The sequence below is a fragment of the Cynoglossus semilaevis genome, chromosome 13 (genome assembly GCF_000523025.1).
Source record: "Cynoglossus semilaevis isolate Cse_v1.0 chromosome 13, Cse_v1.0, whole genome shotgun sequence".
Classification (NCBI taxonomy): domain Eukaryota; kingdom Metazoa; phylum Chordata; class Actinopteri; order Pleuronectiformes; family Cynoglossidae; genus Cynoglossus; species Cynoglossus semilaevis.
This window is the reverse complement of record NC_024319.1, coordinates 3,442,686-3,461,369: the sequence shown is the minus strand read 5'-3', so window position 1 is coordinate 3,461,369 and position 18,684 is coordinate 3,442,686. Positions and strand designations below refer to the sequence as shown.

The following is an 18,684-nucleotide window of genomic DNA, read 5'->3' as shown; positions in this document are numbered from 1 at the left end:
TTAACGTTTTTTAACTGTTTAAATTTTATATTTTCCTGTACACCTGTAATTAAACCAATAATCTACAGTAGAATTTTAAATACTAAACAAAATAAAAATTACAGCTCTTATTTATTTTTAAATAATACATTCGTCGTAGCTAAAGAAGTGTGAGGAGCAAGATGCTGGGAGGTTAAAATCACTGGGCGAGCTGATGAAGTAAGTGGCTGAGAAATATAATTTGATACAACTCTACAAAACATTTTAATGCTTTTTTGACAGAATATTTGAAAATGATTATTGTTTTGGTAGTTGTTACATTTCTTCTCTTTTCCAAACCATCTCAGTTGATGGTTTCTGAGGTTTCTCCCCCGTCTTTCTCTATGAATCTCTGAATAACAATATCACCTGGAAGAAGTCTTTATACATTGTTTTTTAAACGGTATTTGGACTTTTAAGCAAGTGAACTGAGAATTCTATTTTAGATAGGTATCTGAAATGTAAGTATGGCGATGACGTGGTCGTTCAAAATGTGTTAAAAGTTAAAAGTGACTCTGAAATTCAAACAAACGACCATCGTCTGAACGGACATGCAGTGAGGCCACTTCTTTCATCCACACTATCTTTGAGAGGACCCGGAAGAACCTTCCCGTGCTGCTGTTCGAGCAGGTGAGAGTTGCGGCACCTGAGCGGATGTGAGGGAATTCTTTTTCTTTTCAAAATAAAGAAAAAAAGATAAGGTTGATTTCTCATGTGAAACTGTTGGGTTTCCTGCGGTAAAATCTTTTTTTAACATGACTCCAATCTGGAAAAAGAAATAACTTTATTTCATGTAGTTTTTAAAACAAATTGAATTATCCAGACAACACATGCTAATCCAAAAAGTCTTATCGGAGCTTCATTTGAACTGGAGGGGCTTGTTGGATAAAAGGCAAAGTCTCTTCAAAAAGCCTTAGAAACGTCCAGGGCCAGCTCAGCTTCATTAAAGCTCATCTGTTACCGAGATATCAGTCATTCAGAGTTGAACTTGAGATTTGCTGGAGAATAAAGATTCAGAATATGAATAAAAAGGCATCGTTGCATTCCATTCATATTTTGAAAGTTAGCGGAAGTGCAGCGGCTGACGTCGTTATTGTAGCTTGACATGGCGGACCTCGCTCGGTGTTAGAAAAACGCTCCACGCAGGATCTGGAGGAAGATGCTGACGAAACGGGAGCAGCTGGTGAGTTTGTTTCTGATCAACTTTCTGTTCACATCTTGACCGACTTAGACAGTTTATGTAAGCCGACGTCGTCGTGTCGCGGTGGAAACGGTTTAAACCGGGCGGAAAGATTAGGAGGAAGAGGGGAAGAAGAAGCAGCGTCGGCTGCTTGTTTGTTTAGTTTAGTTCAGCGCGAGCGCGCTTGCGTGAGTGAGTGTTTGTTGCTAAAGTTGCTAATGCTACTGTTAGCGGCGAAGCTAACATTGGCTCGCCGACTAATCCTTGTGTTGTGTTGTGTTGTTGTGTTGCGTTGTCTAACCTAATCATTAGTGTTGTTAGCCATGTAATTAAAACCAATCCCATTTCCTGACGACATTTTCTCTGTGTAAAAAACTGTTTATTCAACCCTTGTTTCACTGACTGACAGACCAACAGAAGGATCAACAGACTGTCCAATGGACAGAGCAGTTGACAGTTGGTCAGACAGACAGACAAACAGACAGATGGACAGTTTTCGCTAATATCATTACAGACAAACCTCTATCATTGTCTGTATTCAACGTCCACCACCAGCAGACTGATGGTGAAACAGTGAGTGAGTCGGTTTATTGACAGACAGACAGACGTGTCAGTTGTCCACAGAGATTTCACAACAGTCAACACAGTCATCGCACACTCAGTGGTTAAGGAAGCGGACTTGGGTCCGGGAGGCTTCAGGTATCAGTCCACCAGCTGCCGAGTTACCACTGAGCATGGCACCGTCCACACACACACAGTTTAAAGCTGCCCACTGTTTACTCTGGTGATGGGTTAAGAACAGAGGTCATATTTGGTTGTGTGCTGTGTCACAATGATAAGGAAAGTAATTCACTTTCCTTCCTTCCTCTGTGTGTGTGTGTTTGATTAAATATGACTAAAATATATTGACTAAAAAACTGTTCAGTCTGATGTTGTGTGAATTTTAAAAAGTTCATCTAAATCAGATCTTAGTTTTTACCATCTACACTTATGTTCATTTAAAGGTGAACTCCCTGATCCATGCATGTTTCTGATTGGCCGTCATCAACACACCTGAGCGACTACTTGTGTTAATTTCAAATCCCAAATACTTCAAACTTGGGAAGTAAGGATGAAGGTCACGAGCGCCTGCTTCATCAGCAGCAGCTCCAGCGCTGAGCTCAGCTTCCACGGTGGTCACGAGGTCCACGTTAGCCAGTGATGAACAAAAGAACCAGAGCCAGGCAAAGTAGGTCGGACCCGCCTAGGGACCGGTTCAGGGACTGGGAGTCTGAAGTGATGTCACTTATTTTTAGTGGTGGTGTCTTTAAACTGGAGCATGGCCACAGTCTCATCCTGGAAGATTTAAAGTGTGGTTCAAACCAGAGCAGCAGTGGTCCTGATGCTACGAACCAGAAAAACATGCACCAGACACACTGAGGACTGAAGGCAAGAAAAGACATTTAAAAAAAAAAAACGTTAGTGTGATGAAAAAAATGGGACGTACAAAAAATAAAGACAAAATAAGTTCTAATGGGAATTCTATATGTGTAGCCCTTATTTATTTTTATGGACTTTACAGATTCAAAATTAAAATAAAAAAATGCCCATTTTCCAGGAAGAAGTCTCCCTCAGACCCAGGCTCAGTTTTACCATCTGCCTCGACATAAAAAAATCTTCAAAAATGATTTGTACAGAACAGTAGAACTAACAGACAGGTGGTCTATGTAGACCGTACTGGGATAGTAGGATCCTGTAAAGATGTGGGCTGGTGGTCAGGCTGCACCTTTCATCTCCTGGGTCATGTTCACTGGAGATCTTGATGTGACTCGTGTGAATGTTTGGAGCTGCCACTGCTGTGGCTTCTTGTTTCAGGCTGTGAAAGTTGTTGGTAGATGAGAAATACCTGAACGTGGCTGAGGCAGGAGGCATGAAAGAATGACACTGTCTCACTCTGGCTGGCTGACGGACAGACGGTTTTCACTCTGACCTCCGTCTGACCACAGGGTGGGAGACGAGCAGCAGGTGGACCGAGGTGTGACGAGCAGTTCCTTGAGTTAATGTCATGTGACGGTAGATAGACAGATTCCACTCCGTGACTGATTGATGTGACGGTAGATAGACAGATTCCACTGTGACTGATTGATGACCATTCCCATGTGGAACTGATGGACAATGAGTGGAAGGATGTGATTGGTGGATGAGGTTAATCCCTCGCTCAGTCGGATTATTTTCAGATTAGCTGAGCTGTGGCTGCCTCTCTCACCTTCTTCTCCACCGGTTCAACCCGTTCTCTCGTTTCTTCTGGTGTGTTTGTGCTGAAGCTTTCCGTCAGACAATCCCCCGGTGAAGATGAGACCATGGTCCCTGTACTGACCTCCAGAAAAGCCAGTGAACTCCCTGTCCATGAGGTGGTGTGTGTCCTGCAGGTCAGTGACATCACCCCAATCTACACACACACACACACACACCGTGTAGTCACAGTGGGCTGTTTGGTTGACGGTGTGTTCTGTCCGGACAGGCGGACCCCCAGCTGGGTCTTACCCAGGATGAGGTGATCAGGAGGAGAACGTACCACGGCTGGAACGAGTTTGACATCAGTGAAGAAGAGCCGCTGTGGAAGAAGTACATCTCACAGGTCGGTGACCCTGCACAGAGATGTTAGCAGAGACCCCCGCAGACTGTGATGATGATGATGATGATGATGATGATGATGATGATGATGAGGAGGAGGCTGAGGGACTGAGTGTAATGTTAGACCTGTTCTGTGTCCAGTTCAAAGATCCTCTGATCCTCCTGCTCCTGGCCTCAGCTGTCATCAGTGTTCTCATGCACCAGTTTGACGACGCCATCAGCATCACCGTGGTGAGTCCTCCAGTCGTCTGCAGCTGGACAAACACAGACACTTAGTAGTAGTAAAAAGGTGAATCAATGGTAAAGTCGCTGGATTACGTCCCTGATGGTCTGCTGTGACACAGAAACACTGCAGTTCAGTCATCAATAATCAATAATCAATAACAGGCCATTGATCTGACTGATCATCTTCAGATCTTTTTTATTTCCAGGCCATCATCATCGTGGTGACGGTTGCCTTCGTACAGGTGAGTGTGTGTGTGTACCTGTGGATTTGGGTGTGTATCCACCTGTGTGTGTGTGTGTGTGTGTGTGTGTGTGTCCTCGTCCTCACATCTCCCTCCTCTTCTCAGGAGTATCGCTCAGAGAAGTCTCTAGAAGAACTGGGGAAGCTGGTTCCTCCACAATGTCACTGGTGAGTCTGTGAGCGCAGCTATTTGATAATAACCAGAGTCTGTCGTCGCCTCCACACTGACTGTCTCTGTCTGTCTCTGTCTGTGTCTGTCTGTCTCTGTCTGTCTGTGACTGTCTGTGTCTGTGTCTGTCTGTGTCTGTCTGTCTGTGTCTGTCTGTCTGTCTGTGACTGTCTGTCTCTGTCTGTGTCTGTGACTGTCTGTGTCTGTGTCTGTCTGTGACTGTCTGTCTCTGTCTGTCTGTGACTGTCTGTGACTGTCTGTGTCCCCGTATCAGGGAAGGACACCTCGAGAACATGCTGGCCAGAGACCTGGTCCCTGGAGATACTGTCTGTCTGTCTGTGGGGGAGAGAGTCCCAGCAGACCTGCGTCTGTTTGAGGTGCGCGCGCACACACACACACACACACACAGATAGTCTTTTATTTTATCATATCTTATTTTTAAATGGTGAACTGATTGGATTGTGGTCGGCCTGGGTGAGGGTGAGGGTGATTCTGATTCTGAATCGGTTCCGTCCTGTTCCATCTCAGGCCGTCGATCTGTCGGTGGACGAGTCCAGCCTCACAGGAGAGACCACGCCCTGCTCCAAGTCCACCTTACCTCAGCCGCTCACCTCCAACGGGGACATCGCCTCCCGCAGCAACGTGGCCTTCATGGGGACGCTGGTGCGATGCGGCAAAGCCAAGGTACGCGACCGGAACACCACAGAACCTCGGCCACTGTTCCTGACATATGTCTGTACACGGAAATGACACGGGAACCTTTGTCTCCAGGGCATTGTGATCGGAACTGGAGAGAGCTCCGAGTTTGGAGAAGTTTTTAAGATGATGCAAGCTGAGGAGGTCAGAGAAGAAGTCCATAACATTTTGATTGTCATTCAGAAGAGTCAATCTTCCACAGTTGATCTGAAGTTCCTGATGTCTGGTTTTGTCTCCAGGCACCAAAGACCCCGCTGCAGAAGAGCATGGACCTGCTGGGGAAGCAGCTGTCCCTCTACTCCTTTGGCATCATAGGTCAGTGGTTCAACGCCCATCCTGGTCTTAATCAGAGGGCGGAGTCTGAGCAGTGATCATGTGACCGCTGTGTTCCAGGTGTCATCATGCTGGTGGGCTGGCTGCAGGGCAAGAGGATCATGGACATGTTCACCATTGGAGTCAGGTGGACACAGAAACTTCTACCTGACTTCAGTCTCCAGACTTTTCTGTGCTCATGTTTGTTGATGAGTTTTTGTGTGATGATGTTTTTTGTTGTTGTTGTTGTTGTTGTTGTTGTTGTTGTTGTTGTTGTTGTTGTCGTCGTCGTCAATCCTCCTCAGTCTGGCGGTGGCAGCCATCCCCGAGGGTCTTCCCATCGTGGTGACGGTGACTCTGGCGCTGGGTGTGATGAGGATGGTGAAGAAACAAGCCATCGTCAAGAAGCTGCCCATCGTAGAAACTCTGAGTATGTGAAGTAATGACCAGTGGTTGGTGCCGTGTTTACGGCGCCGGCTGATGATGTCACTGTGATGTGGTTTCACTGCGTCAGGCTGCTGTAACGTGATCTGCTCGGACAAGACTGGAACCTTGACGAAGAACGAGATGACGGTCACTCAGATGTTCACCTCAGACGGACTCCATGCTGAGGTCAGGACCTTTGACCTTTAGGTCATTCATCAGTTAATGAATTAATTAAATAAGGAACTGATTAACGTGACATCTACGTACTTAAACGTGCATGTGTGTGTGTGTGTTTTAGGTAACGGGTGTGGGCTACAACAACCAGGGAGAAGTCCTAGTGGACGGTGAGATGGTCCACGGCTTCTCCTGCCCGTCCATCACCAGGATTGTGGAGGTGAGTCATCTGAGGAGGAACATCTGACGAAGATCTTTCTGCTCCTGCTGCTCCTCCACCTCTGAACTGTGTGTGTGCGTGTGTGTGTAGGCTGGCTGTGTGTGTAACGACTCTGTGATCAGAAATAACAACCTGCTGGGACGTCCAACAGAGGGGGCGCTCATCGCCCTTGCCATGAAGGTGAGAGCCCACAAACAGCAGCCTCTTAATCTCTGATCCTGGTCCTGAGTTTCTGACCCCGACTCTCCGTGTCCGTGTCCTACCTCAGATGGGCCTGGAGACCCTGCAGAAGGACTACGTGCGTCTGGATGAAATCCCCTTCAGTTCGGAGCAGAAGTTCATGGCAGTTCGTTCTGTTCATCGGGCTCAGCAGGTCAGTGTGGGAGGAATCTTGGTCTTGGTTCATTTGATCAAATAAAACAGTTTCACTCTACTGTTATCTCCTTACTGTCTCAGGACAGAGCCATTTACTTCCTGAAGGGGGCGTATGAACAGGTGATTCGTTTCTGCAGCTCCTACAACAGCCGAGGAAACAGCTTTCCCCTCAGCCAACAGCAGAGGGAGCTATACCAGCAGCAAATCAGTTACATGGGCTCAGCCGGACTCAGAGGTGAGGGGGCGCTAGAGTCTGCGCTCAGTGTTCTTTTTATTGAATCACACCACACTCTGTCACAACTTCTTTTGACTGTGTGCTGCCCCCTGCAGTCCTGGCATTTGCATCAGGAGGAGAAATGGGCTCTCTCACCTTTCTGGGTCTGGTGGGAATCATCGACCCGCCCAGGTCAGGGGTCAAAGAAGCCGTGGCCACGCTCATCAGCTCAGGCGTTGCTGTGAAGATGATCACGGGAGACTCTCAGGAAACGGCTGTGTCTATAGGTCAGGGGGCGGAGCCTCCATCATTACTACAATGATGACAAGTTCAATTAAATTTCCCTTTTGTTTGTGAATCACCTTCAGAAAGTTCTAGATCATTTCGTAATTTCTTTTTATTGGCGATTGGCTCTTAGTTTGTTTGTTTTTGCTGTTCTAGCTAACGGTTAGCTCCTCTGTAGATTGTTTTGAACATGTTTCTACTTCCTGTCTGACTGTTTCATCTTCTGTATCTGTGGAACAGCCAGTCGTCTGGGACTTTTCTGCAAAGGTTCTCAGTGTCTGTCTGGAGAAGAGGTGGACCAGCTGGACCTTCAGCAGCTGTCGACCATGGTCCACAGAGTGAGAGGCTAATGACACACACACACACACACACACACCAGGGTGCAGTGACTTTCAGCTGACGTCATCATTTTTCTGCAGATCTCTGTCTTCTATCGAGCCAGTCCTCGACACAAGCTGAAGATAGTTAAGGTGAGAGCGCCACCATCAGTTTGGGGAACATGTTTTATCAAATTTAAAAATGTTGTTTTGGTTTTATTTGGCTAAATGTGCACAACATTTTTTTTCTTTTTGGTGTGCAGTCGCTGCAGAACAACGGTGCTGTGGTGGCCATGACAGGTGACGGCGTGAATGATGCCGTGGCTTTGAAGGCGGCCGACATTGGCGTTGCCATGGGACGCACCGGCACTGACGTCTGTAAGGAGGCGGCAGACATGATCCTGGTGGACGACGACTTCAGGACCATCTTGTGAGCAGGAGACACACTTCCTGAGCCCAGCTCCTCCGTGGTCGCGTTCTGACGTCTGTTCTGACGTCTGTTCTGACGTCTGTTCTGACGTCTGTTCTGACGTCTGTTCTGATGTCTGTTCTGACGTCTGTTCTTCCGTCCTTGTCCTCAGGTCGGCCATTGAGGAAGGAAAAGGAATTTACAACAACATCAAGAACTTTGTCCGGTTTCAGCTGAGCACGTGAGTCTGAGAACGGACACAGGAAGAGGGAGGGGAGGGGTGAGGAAGGTTGTCGATGAATGGAAGTGATAATGTGATATTGATGATGTCACTTCCTGTGTCTCATCGCTGGTCTCCAGGAGCATCGCAGCACTGACCCTCATCTCCTTGGCGACGCTGATGAACTTCCCAAATCCCCTGAACGCTATGCAGATTCTGTGGATCAACATCATCATGGACGGACCTCCAGCTCAGAGGTACTGAGGCATCATGGGAAATGTTCAAGACCAACGACATAAGACGGCGCCGTTGACGTGTGTTCATCTCTGTTGTGTCCACAGTTTGGGGGTGGAGCCTGTGGACCAGGAGGTGATAAAGAAACCTCCCCGTAACGTCAGAGACAGCATCCTCACCCGCAGCCTCATCTTCAAAGTTCTGCTCTCAGCGTTCATCATCGTCAGCGGAACGCTCTTCGTCTTCTGGAGAGAGGTTCTTCACCCGGCTGTGGACCATCTTCATCATCATCCTGCTCCTCTTCCTCCTTTTCTCCCCTCTCACCTCCTGTTGTGGTTTCTCTCCTCAGTTGCAGGACAACGTCATCACTCCTCGTGACACCACCATGACCTTCACCTGCTTCGTGTTCTTCGACATGTTCAACGCATTGAGTTCCCGCTCACAGGTGAAGCACACACAGACCTTCGTCTGTTTTGTTTTACTGACCAACTGACTGACCGACCGACCGACTGAAGCCTGTTACTTCATACAGTGACCCACACTTTGTGAAGAGTAAACTGTGTGTGTGTGTCCGTGTGTGTGTGTGCCGCTCAGACCCGTATGGTCCATGAACTGGGCGTGTGCAGTAACAGGACCTTCTGTCTGGCCGTCCTGGCCTCCATCATGGGTCAGCTGCTGGTCATCTACTTCCCTCCTCTGCAGAGGATCTTCCAGACAGAGAGCCTCAGTATCTTTGGTGAGAAGTCGACCGCGTCCTCGCAACCCGTGACTTTAATCCAAACTTAATCTGAGAAATAATCTATAATCTGTAATCTGTGTGTGTGTGTGTGTGTGTGTTGCAGACCTCCTCTTCCTGGTCAGCCTCACCTCGTCTGTGTGTGTGGTGTCAGAGGTCGTGAAGAAGGTGGAGAGGATGAAGTCATCACACAAGACTCCGCCCTCCGACTTCTTCCATGAGGTATGACCCCGCCCACGTCACCCTGTCAATCTGGATCGGACACCCCACCACAGGGGACCAGCAAACGGACGCAAGCAGGTGGGAGTTCCAGGAGGGGGAGGGGTAAGAGAGACGTTTCCATAGTAAATGCTCAGGTGGGCGGGGCCTGTCTGGTCTGACGATGTTGGAGGGGTGGAGCCACTTGAAAACATCAAACGAAACTTTCAAAATGGCTGCCACTCATGTTGACCCACACTTCGCCCTGCCCCCCTCCCCCAGTACCTCCCGTGTTCCATCTCCCAACTGACGCCAACCTGACCCTGGATCTGACTGGTCATGTGACCCGGCTTGTCATGTGAGTCATCTGAAGAAAATGATTACACTTCTGAAGGGGGCGATAGCGAGGTTTTCTTTTTTTTTTGGTTTTTGTTTTAAACCGAGGATGTTTGATTTTAACTGTCCAAGGTGAAGGTTAACAGAACAAATCCAAGGTTTTTTTTTTTAGTTTCTGTTTGAAGTCGACATGAGGAAGAAGTGTGGTCTGAAACAGAGACTCTCTGATGAAAGCTCCCTTTTTTCCTCTTTGATCAAATGTTTTCGTCTTAATCGAACTACTGAAAACAGTTTTCAAAAACCTGCTGAATTATGAAAGAAAATCAAACTTCCTGTGAGAAACCCCACCCCAAAAATATAAAAATGATGTAAAGATACAAAACACTAGTTTGATTGAACAGAAACACTGACATTAAAATGGACTTTGGTCCAAAACAAGAACAAAAAATTTAAAAACATTCTATTAAAAAGTGTCTTTGTTTTAAACCAGGAGCTGAAATGGAAATAAATGTTTCGTCAAATCTGCTGAGTCACACACTGGATATGTTAACGTTAGCTTCTCCTGTTAGCTTGTCCATTCAGCCTTCCCATCATCCTTCAGCTGCTCACCTGACAAATTGAATAATCAAAGATTTTCTATTTTCTATTATAATGACATTTTTTCTTGTGATGCTGTCTTTTTTTTTTTTTGTATTAGCTCTGAATCTGTCCCATTTTGGACTTGATGTGTAAGAAAATGGGCGGGGCATCTGTCGCCAGAGGAGGCAGTTGTTTTTTCAAATGCAGTAAAGACCTGACCCTCCAGGTCACATTCCATCTCTCCATTCCTTTTAGTTTTCCGTTTTCATATTTAAAAAAAACTTTTCATCTGTAAATAAACAAAAACACATCAGCGACTGCAGAGCTTTGAACTCTGCTAAAAAACACCCAGTGAACACCACTGCCCCTGGTGGCTGCAGCGTGACAACACAAAAATGCTGCATCAACAGCACCTTCATCCTGTGCCTTAGGAAAATGTCACCCTTTACAAAATGACAACTTTAAACAAAAAAGTCTGATGCCACTTGATCACTGCAGTTGAACTGCATTGTGGGTAAGAACTGAAATTCTCCAGGTACAGATGAGTTGTGGATTTGAGATTATTTTTTTCATACCTATTTCCTTTCATCACATTGTTAACGTTGATATTCAGTGTTTCACGTCTGTCACATGTCACGCGAGCTCATGTGTCAGTCCATTAAAAAAGTCAAACCAAATCTGGTCTAAAAATCTGTCTGTTTTTTTTTTTTTTTTTAAGCATCGTCATGTTTATATTGTAGAACAACTGATTTTACGCGTTTAAATAGAGTGCTGCAGTTCACAGAGAAAAGCAGTGGGTGGCGCTAATTATACTGTACAGGTGCAGGTCACAACAGAAGAACGCGTCGGCTGCGATCAGGGTGACGTCAACGTTTGTTGGAGCGATGAAATCTCGTGTTCGATGCCCTAATTACACTTCCTCTGTAACGGTTCCCTCTGGTTCAAAACCAGGTCGAAACTAACGTTTAAAAATGATTTTGATCCAAAATATTAGTGGTGGTTATCACAAGTACATTCTTCAATGTATTTTTCCTGCAGTCATTTTTTTTTTTTGTCAAGTGGTTTCCTCTGTCAGTGGATGATGAGCTGCTGCGGCTGTACAAACAGTTGTATCACTGGCGCCCCCTGTCTTCTGTTTTATTTATTGAGTGTCTGTGAAAGAGAATTAAATGTACATTAAAGTTTTATAGATCTTTTAAAGATGTTTCACTTTGTTTTGATTCAAACATCCGCACGGTGGCGTTCAAGGTTTCACACAATTCAAATTAAGATCTGGAAATATTCACGTTCTGCATGTTCTGTGAAGGAACTCAATGTAGATAAAGATGGAGACCTAAAAGAAGTTGTTCAGACTGAAACAACAATTACAGTTGAATAATGCTGAAAATATGACAAACTTAATTTAAAAAAAATCTGCTACATATAAGGTTTTTGACAAATCTGGTGGGAAAATGTAAAAACAAAAATTTTCTTTTTTTATATTTGACTTACAAAAAGTTCTTTGGTGAGTCAGAAGCCTGTGACAAGAAAGACTCCAGTCAGAAACTGTTGTGTTTTCATATATATTTATAAAGAGATTGACTGGAAAAACAGACAGGAAGTGGAGGAGCAGACAGGAAGAAGATAAACGAGTATCAGGTGTGAAGCCGAATGGAGGTAAGGTTTGAATCCAACTTAAATAGAAAAATAAACTTCAAGTTAAAGTGAGTGAAGATTCAACTATTCCTGGTTGGTTTGTTTTTTTCTTCTTCTTCTGATCAGGATTCTGGACTCCAGGCCTGGAGCACAGACAGAGAAAAGGTAAAAAACCCTGAATCTGTTTGTTTGTTTTCTTAGTCAAACTTTTGTCTCACTTTATTGAAGACTTTTATTCATTTGGGATGAGAAGCAGCTGGCCCTGATATTAACCTTTGAAAAGCCTCTCAGGTGAAAAAATATGTTTGAACAGATGAAAAAAGTTTTGTTTAATTATGACCAATTATGATTTTACTGTTAAGTAACCTTTTAAACTTTCTGTAAGGGTTTTTCAGGTTTCTTTTTATTGTTATTTAGGACTGAAACTTTTTTTTACAGCTGTAGAAGTTTATTAAAATAAAAATCAAGTTTTTCATACGGACATTTTAAAAAGCTTTATTCCAGAACATTGAGATCAAAGATTAAAACATAAGTTAAACAAAAAGGTTTGGATCAAATAAACCGTTGATATTTATCTTTATACTAATTAATTCTTCTTTTTTAAACACACTGACGTCACATTTATTCACTCATGAAAATAAAAACAGTCAAAACAATTTAATTTTGGACTTTTTTTTAGCTGCCTTTTGTTTAAATTTGGTTTTTGGAAAAGTAACAATGACTCAGTGACAAAGAAAAAAAAACAAGATTACACAGAAAAAAGAAAAAAAAAAGAAAATACAAAACGTGACAAACTTGTTACATCATCGATTGCAACAACAAAAAAACAACTATGTTATTTTTTTTTTAATAAAAAAACTTGGTAAAAAATACTTTACTCAAACTGTACAATCACCAAGTAAAAAGTCTTGACGCTCATTTGGCTTCAGTGGCCTTTTCGGGAGTTTTTGGCTCCTGTGGGGAAAAAACAGACACATTTTCAAATCAATAATAACAATAACAACACAGACACATTGATAAATGTGTTAAAGAGTTTCTAAGAATAATTTAATAAAAAGTGGCGATGAAGAGAGAAAAACCAACCTCAGCCTTGTTTCCATTCTCAGCTGTTTTGGCCTTTTTGACTTTGGGTCCTTTCTACAGAGAAGAGAGGGGAAAATAAATGACAGATCCTCACTGTCACACACACGGTCCTGATCATGTCCACTTTAATACCAATATGTAAACTGCAGGAAGTGCGCCACCTGATGATTAACTGTTCAGTTTTTTCTTACTTTAGCCACCGCTTTTTTCTTTGTCTCTGCAGGGACAGATTTGGTTTTCTGTAAAGTACAACAAGAAAATTATCAACAAAACAGACTTGAGGTCACAAAGGTTAGGAACAACAACAACAACAACAACTAAATTTACCTGGGCAAGACGTTCAGAAACCCTTCTCTGCTGCAGGAAGACAAACAGACAAAAGTTAGAGACAGATGTGAGGACTGCCGCTCCGGTCCTCTCCGTTCTCTTCTACCCCTATTCTGTCACTCTACATACAACATTTCATCTTGAAAGATAGCGGGTTGTACCTTAAATGCTCTCTAACCAAATGTTTGTTTAAGCATCAACTAATCAGAAAATGGCCAAATCCTGTCAGTCACAGGTCAAAGACCAGACTGTCTGTCATCAGCGATTTAATATAGTTATCATTAAAAAAATAAAATAAAATCAGTTCTTACCTCAGGAGGAACGCTGGACTGTGTGGGGGGAAATGAAAGAGAAAGAAAAAAAAAGTTTTTTATCACATCAGCAAAATATTATATAGATATTATAAGATACAGGAGTACAAGACATAAAACTATAGACTGAGCTGACTAATGCTTTAAAAAAAAGAGATGATTTTAATGTTGCCTTTTTAAAAAATGTATTCATCTAATTTAAGACTAAAATATTTGTTTGCTACATATCGGCTTATTGAAGTACATCACATGAATATGTGTGACATTTGTTTATTTTATTCACAAAGAAAAAATACTTTAAAATGTATTTTATATTATATTATGTATTTTATACAAACTTTGTTAAACGAGTGTCGAACAAAGATCATACATATAATGATTTGATGCGAAATAAAAACTCTTATTAACAAGGACGTATATCTTTTACCGCTGCCTCTTTTCAAAATTTGACATTTCTTTCCCCCGCGCGAATTTGAATTGAAGAGGGCGGTCCTTCTGTTCTGACGTCATTTGGCGCCATGACAGCTTTCTTTGTTGTGTGGCCGTGTCCGCGCACACGCACATACACACACAGCAATTGAAAAAGATTATAACTGTACGGAAGCTGCTTATCATCAAAATACAACACGATTAAAAACACAACATAAAAACAAGTGTCACATTAATTATTTTTTAAAAAAAACTGTATCTCCTGTCACATTTAATTTCCAATTTAATCAGTTACACCAATCGCTAAACTTTAATGACAACTCGAAACATTTAAAAACATGTCAAAATTAATGAACGCATTAACGTTTAAACGCAACAACCAAGTACAATCGTGTTCACATCTATTTTTTCGAATAAACACCAATAGAAGCCCACCCCCTTCATGTTATTTTGCAGCAGTTTTCTGCTGTAAATGTATTTTAACTATTTTTCCAATGATTGCATGTTTATTTTTCCACAACGAAACACATTAACTTAGTGTATAATCACGTCGTTTATTTTCAGCTGAGGATTTTCCCTCCTTCGGTAGAAAACGCGCAGACTGTCTAAAAATTGCATCACTTAACAGTTCGGTGGTTTCCTCGAGTGCACAAGTTAAAATTTATTTATTTTGATAAGTTTTAAAATTTCACCCGAGGCTGTAATAATCTAGTCTTCATGTGTCTATAACTATGAGTAACGCTCTGCTCCGACTGTCGGCCATAGCTGTCAACGACGATGACGTTTCGCTGATGCACCAAACACCGAACGTTTCCCTCCTTTAAACGAAAACACAGCGCTACTTTATTTAAGAACGAAAAAATAATAAACAAATATTCATACCTTGGATTTGACCATTGTTCCGACGGAAAATGGAAAAAACGACTCGGTGAAAAAATAACCTAGTGTAAATGGATTTTCCCTCCTCTTTTCTTGGAGCAGAATGAACAATAACTGACTGCTACAGTAAAATGGCGAGGGTTTAAAACAAACCCCTATTTTAGAGCCGTAAACCAAACTGAAAGAGAAGAACCAGACTGGTTTCAACCAGTTCTCTATTTAGACGCCTGTCATTGGACAAGAATCGTCACATGACCATTGTACCTCCTTTTTTGTTACCGAGGCAGCTGTCAGGCCGCCATGGTGGTTACGGAGGAAAATATCCTTCACAATTTCCCCAAAGACGTTTTATCCGAGGTCAAAAATACTGCTTTAACCACTCAATCAACAAAACAAGCACAAACTAAAAAAGTTAAATGCATTTTAGGAGGAATTAGGTAGTCAGATTCAGTCCCGTGCGTTGCAGTGATGCGTCAACATCGGTGCAATGTTGGTGCTTGTAAGACCGACGTAAACAAATACCAAAACATGTATATTTTTTACATTTAAAAACAGATTTATCGGCAACCCTATCAGATTTAAAGTTATTTTTATTTTATACTTATATGGTGGCTAATGCCACCCACTTCATTAAAATACATTATAAAGTAAGCAATTGGTTTGACTTTTACTTATATTTTACTGTAAACAATCCGTTTATTTTGGTTTTAGCTGGCATATTAAATAATATCAAATGACATGAAACCATTTCTATCTTAATTTAACATAAGAGCCAGCCATTTTTCCCAAACACACAAGAACTCAGCAGCCACGACATAGAAAAATAACTTTGCTGCTTTTAGCCAGAGATAGGACAAGCTGAATGTTTCTCTGGTAACATCCAGTATCTTTAAAGATGCTACAAAATGCAAACAGTTCCCTCAGTTTTTAATGGGAGGGATTCTAGTGTCACAACCAGGCTTTTGTCAGCAGCACTGTTTTCATTGTTGCTGCCGTGCAGGTCTGACTAAATCCAAAAAAGTTTTTAAATTTTTAAAATGAGAAAAAGAGCAGGATGTTTACATTTTGCTTTCACATTGATGGGTTTTTACAAACACAACAAAATGATTTACTCGATGAAAACTGATGTGTAAAAAATCAATGATTTCCTGTTGCAGTATGAAGGTCTTTTAAAGTTATTTCATAAATTGTTTTTGACATTGATGACAAATCTTTTTTTTTAAATACTCTCATTTTGAAATTACTGCCATTCATCTGTAAAGTTTTTATTCTTATATATTTAGTCATGATTTCACGGCGTATCTTCTTCTCCAGTGAAGTCCTCTCTAGGGAGGAGGTGATGATGATGAGAAAGATGTAGAAGATGTAGTTTCAGTTTTTTTTTTTTTTTTTATCCTAACTGTCCTAGGCTGTTGTTGCCTCGATGCACAAGTCGTGAAAAAACAAGTCTCTTTTGTGCTTCAGTGCTGTAAGAAAGTTTTGTACTCGCTCCTCGCGACAGGTGATGTAGTGCAGCAGTGCCTCTTGTCTGGTATGGGCGTCTGTAGGTTTTCCATTCCCATGGTGCTGTAACTCTTCTGCTGTGCACAGACGGTCTGCCTCCAGCTGTAGTGAGGCCTGGTGTTCTCGATGCAATTCTCTGGCTTTCTGTGGAAAAAAATGTTTTGCAGGGATTGTTTTTAAGCCAAAGTTTGTGTCAAAATCTTTCAAAATGTTCCTTTAGAATTCTGATTCTTGAAGCTTGTGAAGCTAAGTGAACTAAAGTTGACGTTAGCACATGCTAATGGGAAAGTGTTTGGCCAGGCCACTGTATTATGGCAGAATGGGGCTGTGAGGTTATCCATCAATCACTCCATCAATCAATGATAATCAATATTTTATCCAAAGTTTTTGGTTCAATTGAAGACATTTCTCCTTCTCGCCTCTTGGATGAGAGATGAATGAGACCCAGTAGAAATCCTTCGTGGTCATTTAGTCCAATCCTTAGCAGGCGTTATTTACGAACAACTGAGAGTTGAGAGAAACTGTGTGTTGTTATTGTTGTTACCTGTATAGATTTGTGGTTGAGCTGATACTGGAGGATGGCCTCGCACAGATTCCAGAAGGAATATTCAGGCCAGAGAACTGACTGGAAAACCAGACAGGAGTGGGAAGTCTGGAAAACAGACACAGAGAGGCAGAAAAATGGTTTAGAAACCTAATCCAAAAACACTTTATATTTTTAAACCCATTAGAAGAATGTTTGTTTAATAACATCCTTTTTTCTACTTCTATCATTTGAATCCAGAACAGCTGGTCACAAACAAATCAAATAAATACCATCACAGCTGAAACTGACAGAAGATCATCCAAACACTAACCTTTAAACTGGACAGACATGCACGTGAACACACTCGAACAGAGATGCAGACACCTGTAGACGGATACACACCTGCCACAGCAGGAAGTCACTGAGGCGAACTTCTCCAGATGTTCTGATGAGCAGGTCTGGGTTCGGAGACTTGTTACTGTACAAACACTCAGTGATCAAGGTCTCTGAGACGTCACTGTGCCAAAAGACAAAAAGACAGGGCTGAGAATGAGACTGAGGACAAACAAGTGGCTGTGTGAAGCAGACTGAGAAGTCGTCTGGAAGGAGGGCATTTACATTTGTCTCCTTTGGAAAGTGAAATAATCACACAAACAACTTTAGTCTAAAGGATGAAGTCACTTGTTCCTAGAAACTGTCCATGGTTTTACCTGGATCTGATCAGACCCTGCTCCACCCCCCAGGCCAGCTCTCTGACAGCGTTAGTCATCTCATATCTGGACGTGTAGGCGAAACACACATTTAGGAAACATCTGCCAGAAGAAGAGGAAGCTGCATTAGTCACTCATCACATGCATGAATGCACATACACACACACACTGTTGATGATGATATACAGTGCTGATGATGAGACATGTGACCCACTAACTTGTTGTGATTTTTGGTGGCCAACACAGCTTTGGCGATCGCCTGCTGGAGATCCAGGGGAAGCAGGTTTAAGTCTCCCAACACTCGGATACAAACACCATGTTTCTCCAGGTTTTCCCTGTGGAAGGAGAGCAGGAAGAGGATGAAGGAGTGCCAGAGGAGATGAGAGAAGATGAACGAGAGGAATAGAAAATAAATCCAGAGGAGGAGAAGAATGAAACGTATAATGATTTAAATTGTGATTGCGAGAGGAATAGAAAATAAATCCAGAGGCGGAGAAGAATGAGTAGAACGTATAATGATTTAAATTGTGATTTTGCATGTGTCTTAATTAAGACATCCAGGCTCAAACACTGCAGCGTGAAGATCTCACCGTTCCTCCAGCAGCCTCTCAAATTTCTGCCTGGCCAGGTCCATCAGACCGTCCACCTCCTCCTGAGTGCGTTTGAAGTTCTCAATGCTAAAGGCGTACACCGTCACCTCTGGGATGTTCAGATGTTTGCACCAGCGCAGAGTCTGCAGAGGAATGCACACACACTCAGGTCATCACAGATGACCTCAGACGACCTCAGCCAATCACTGTGTCAGCACACTCACCTCTGCCAATTTGTTGAAACCCTGTGTGTGACCATCTTGACGCTCCATGTTGTTAATGTGAGCAAACCGTCGGTTCCCGTCCATGATGAAGGCCACGTGCTTGGGCATCGGCCCAGCCTGAGACAGAGAAAAGGTCAACGGTCAACTCAAATGAACACCTTTTTGACAGGAAAGTGGGTTCACTTTGTGAAGAGTTTTATTCAACCAATCTTGTATTTTGAGGTGCAAAGACCTGAGCCTCTCAGAATGTGACTGTGCCTGTTATAGAACATACATTATAGAAAATACAC

At 42.8% G+C, this 18,684-nt stretch overlaps 2 protein-coding genes across 5 annotated transcripts; one reads left to right on the top strand and one right to left on the bottom strand.

Moving 5' to 3' along the window:
• The first annotated feature begins 1,013 nt into the window (after positions 1-1,013).
• atp2c1 (ATPase secretory pathway Ca2+ transporting 1) lies at positions 1,014-11,377 on the top strand. 2 transcript variants are annotated; one of them, XM_017038105.2, is made up of 27 exons: positions 1,014-1,201; positions 3,502-3,606; positions 3,699-3,815; positions 3,953-4,042; positions 4,243-4,278; positions 4,384-4,445; positions 4,715-4,823; positions 4,975-5,130; positions 5,218-5,286; positions 5,382-5,457; positions 5,536-5,602; positions 5,760-5,884; positions 5,969-6,066; positions 6,179-6,274; positions 6,365-6,454; positions 6,543-6,647; positions 6,731-6,884; positions 6,980-7,150; positions 7,389-7,486; positions 7,568-7,618; positions 7,729-7,895; positions 8,047-8,115; positions 8,235-8,351; positions 8,436-8,583; positions 8,678-8,773; positions 8,923-9,064; positions 9,171-11,377. In XM_017038105.2, the coding sequence occupies exons 1-27, from the start codon at positions 1,178-1,180 to the stop codon at positions 9,290-9,292; spliced, it is 2,760 nt and encodes a 919-aa protein (XP_016893594.1). In that variant the 5' UTR covers positions 1,014-1,177; the 3' UTR covers positions 9,293-11,377. The 2 variants fall into 2 exon arrangements, with proteins under 2 accessions (XP_016893594.1, XP_024917256.1); XM_025061488.1 differs by lacking the exon at positions 1,014-1,201 and having other exon boundaries at positions 4,384-4,444; positions 4,714-4,823.
• Positions 11,378-12,291: 914 nt separating this feature from the next.
• LOC103388088 (dehydrodolichyl diphosphate synthase complex subunit Dhdds) lies at positions 12,292-18,677 on the bottom strand. 3 transcript variants are annotated; one of them, XM_025061490.1, is made up of 12 exons: positions 18,395-18,677; positions 18,171-18,313; positions 17,799-17,915; positions 17,581-17,682; positions 17,273-17,387; positions 16,889-16,996; positions 14,845-16,488; positions 13,534-13,551; positions 13,223-13,252; positions 13,028-13,134; positions 12,896-12,949; positions 12,292-12,766 (listed from the first exon to the last, which is right to left on the bottom strand). In XM_025061490.1, exons 1-7 carry the CDS (start codon positions 18,500-18,502, stop codon positions 16,246-16,248), a joined length of 936 nt encoding a protein of 311 aa, XP_024917258.1. In that variant the 5' UTR covers positions 18,503-18,677; the 3' UTR covers positions 12,292-12,766; positions 12,896-12,949; positions 13,028-13,134; positions 13,223-13,252; positions 13,534-13,551; positions 14,845-16,245. The 3 variants fall into 3 exon arrangements, with proteins under 3 accessions (XP_024917258.1, XP_024917257.1, XP_008321175.1); XM_025061489.1 differs by having other exon boundaries at positions 13,057-13,134; XM_008322953.3 differs by having other exon boundaries at positions 13,087-13,134.
• Between the last annotated feature and the right edge of the window lie 7 nt (positions 18,678-18,684).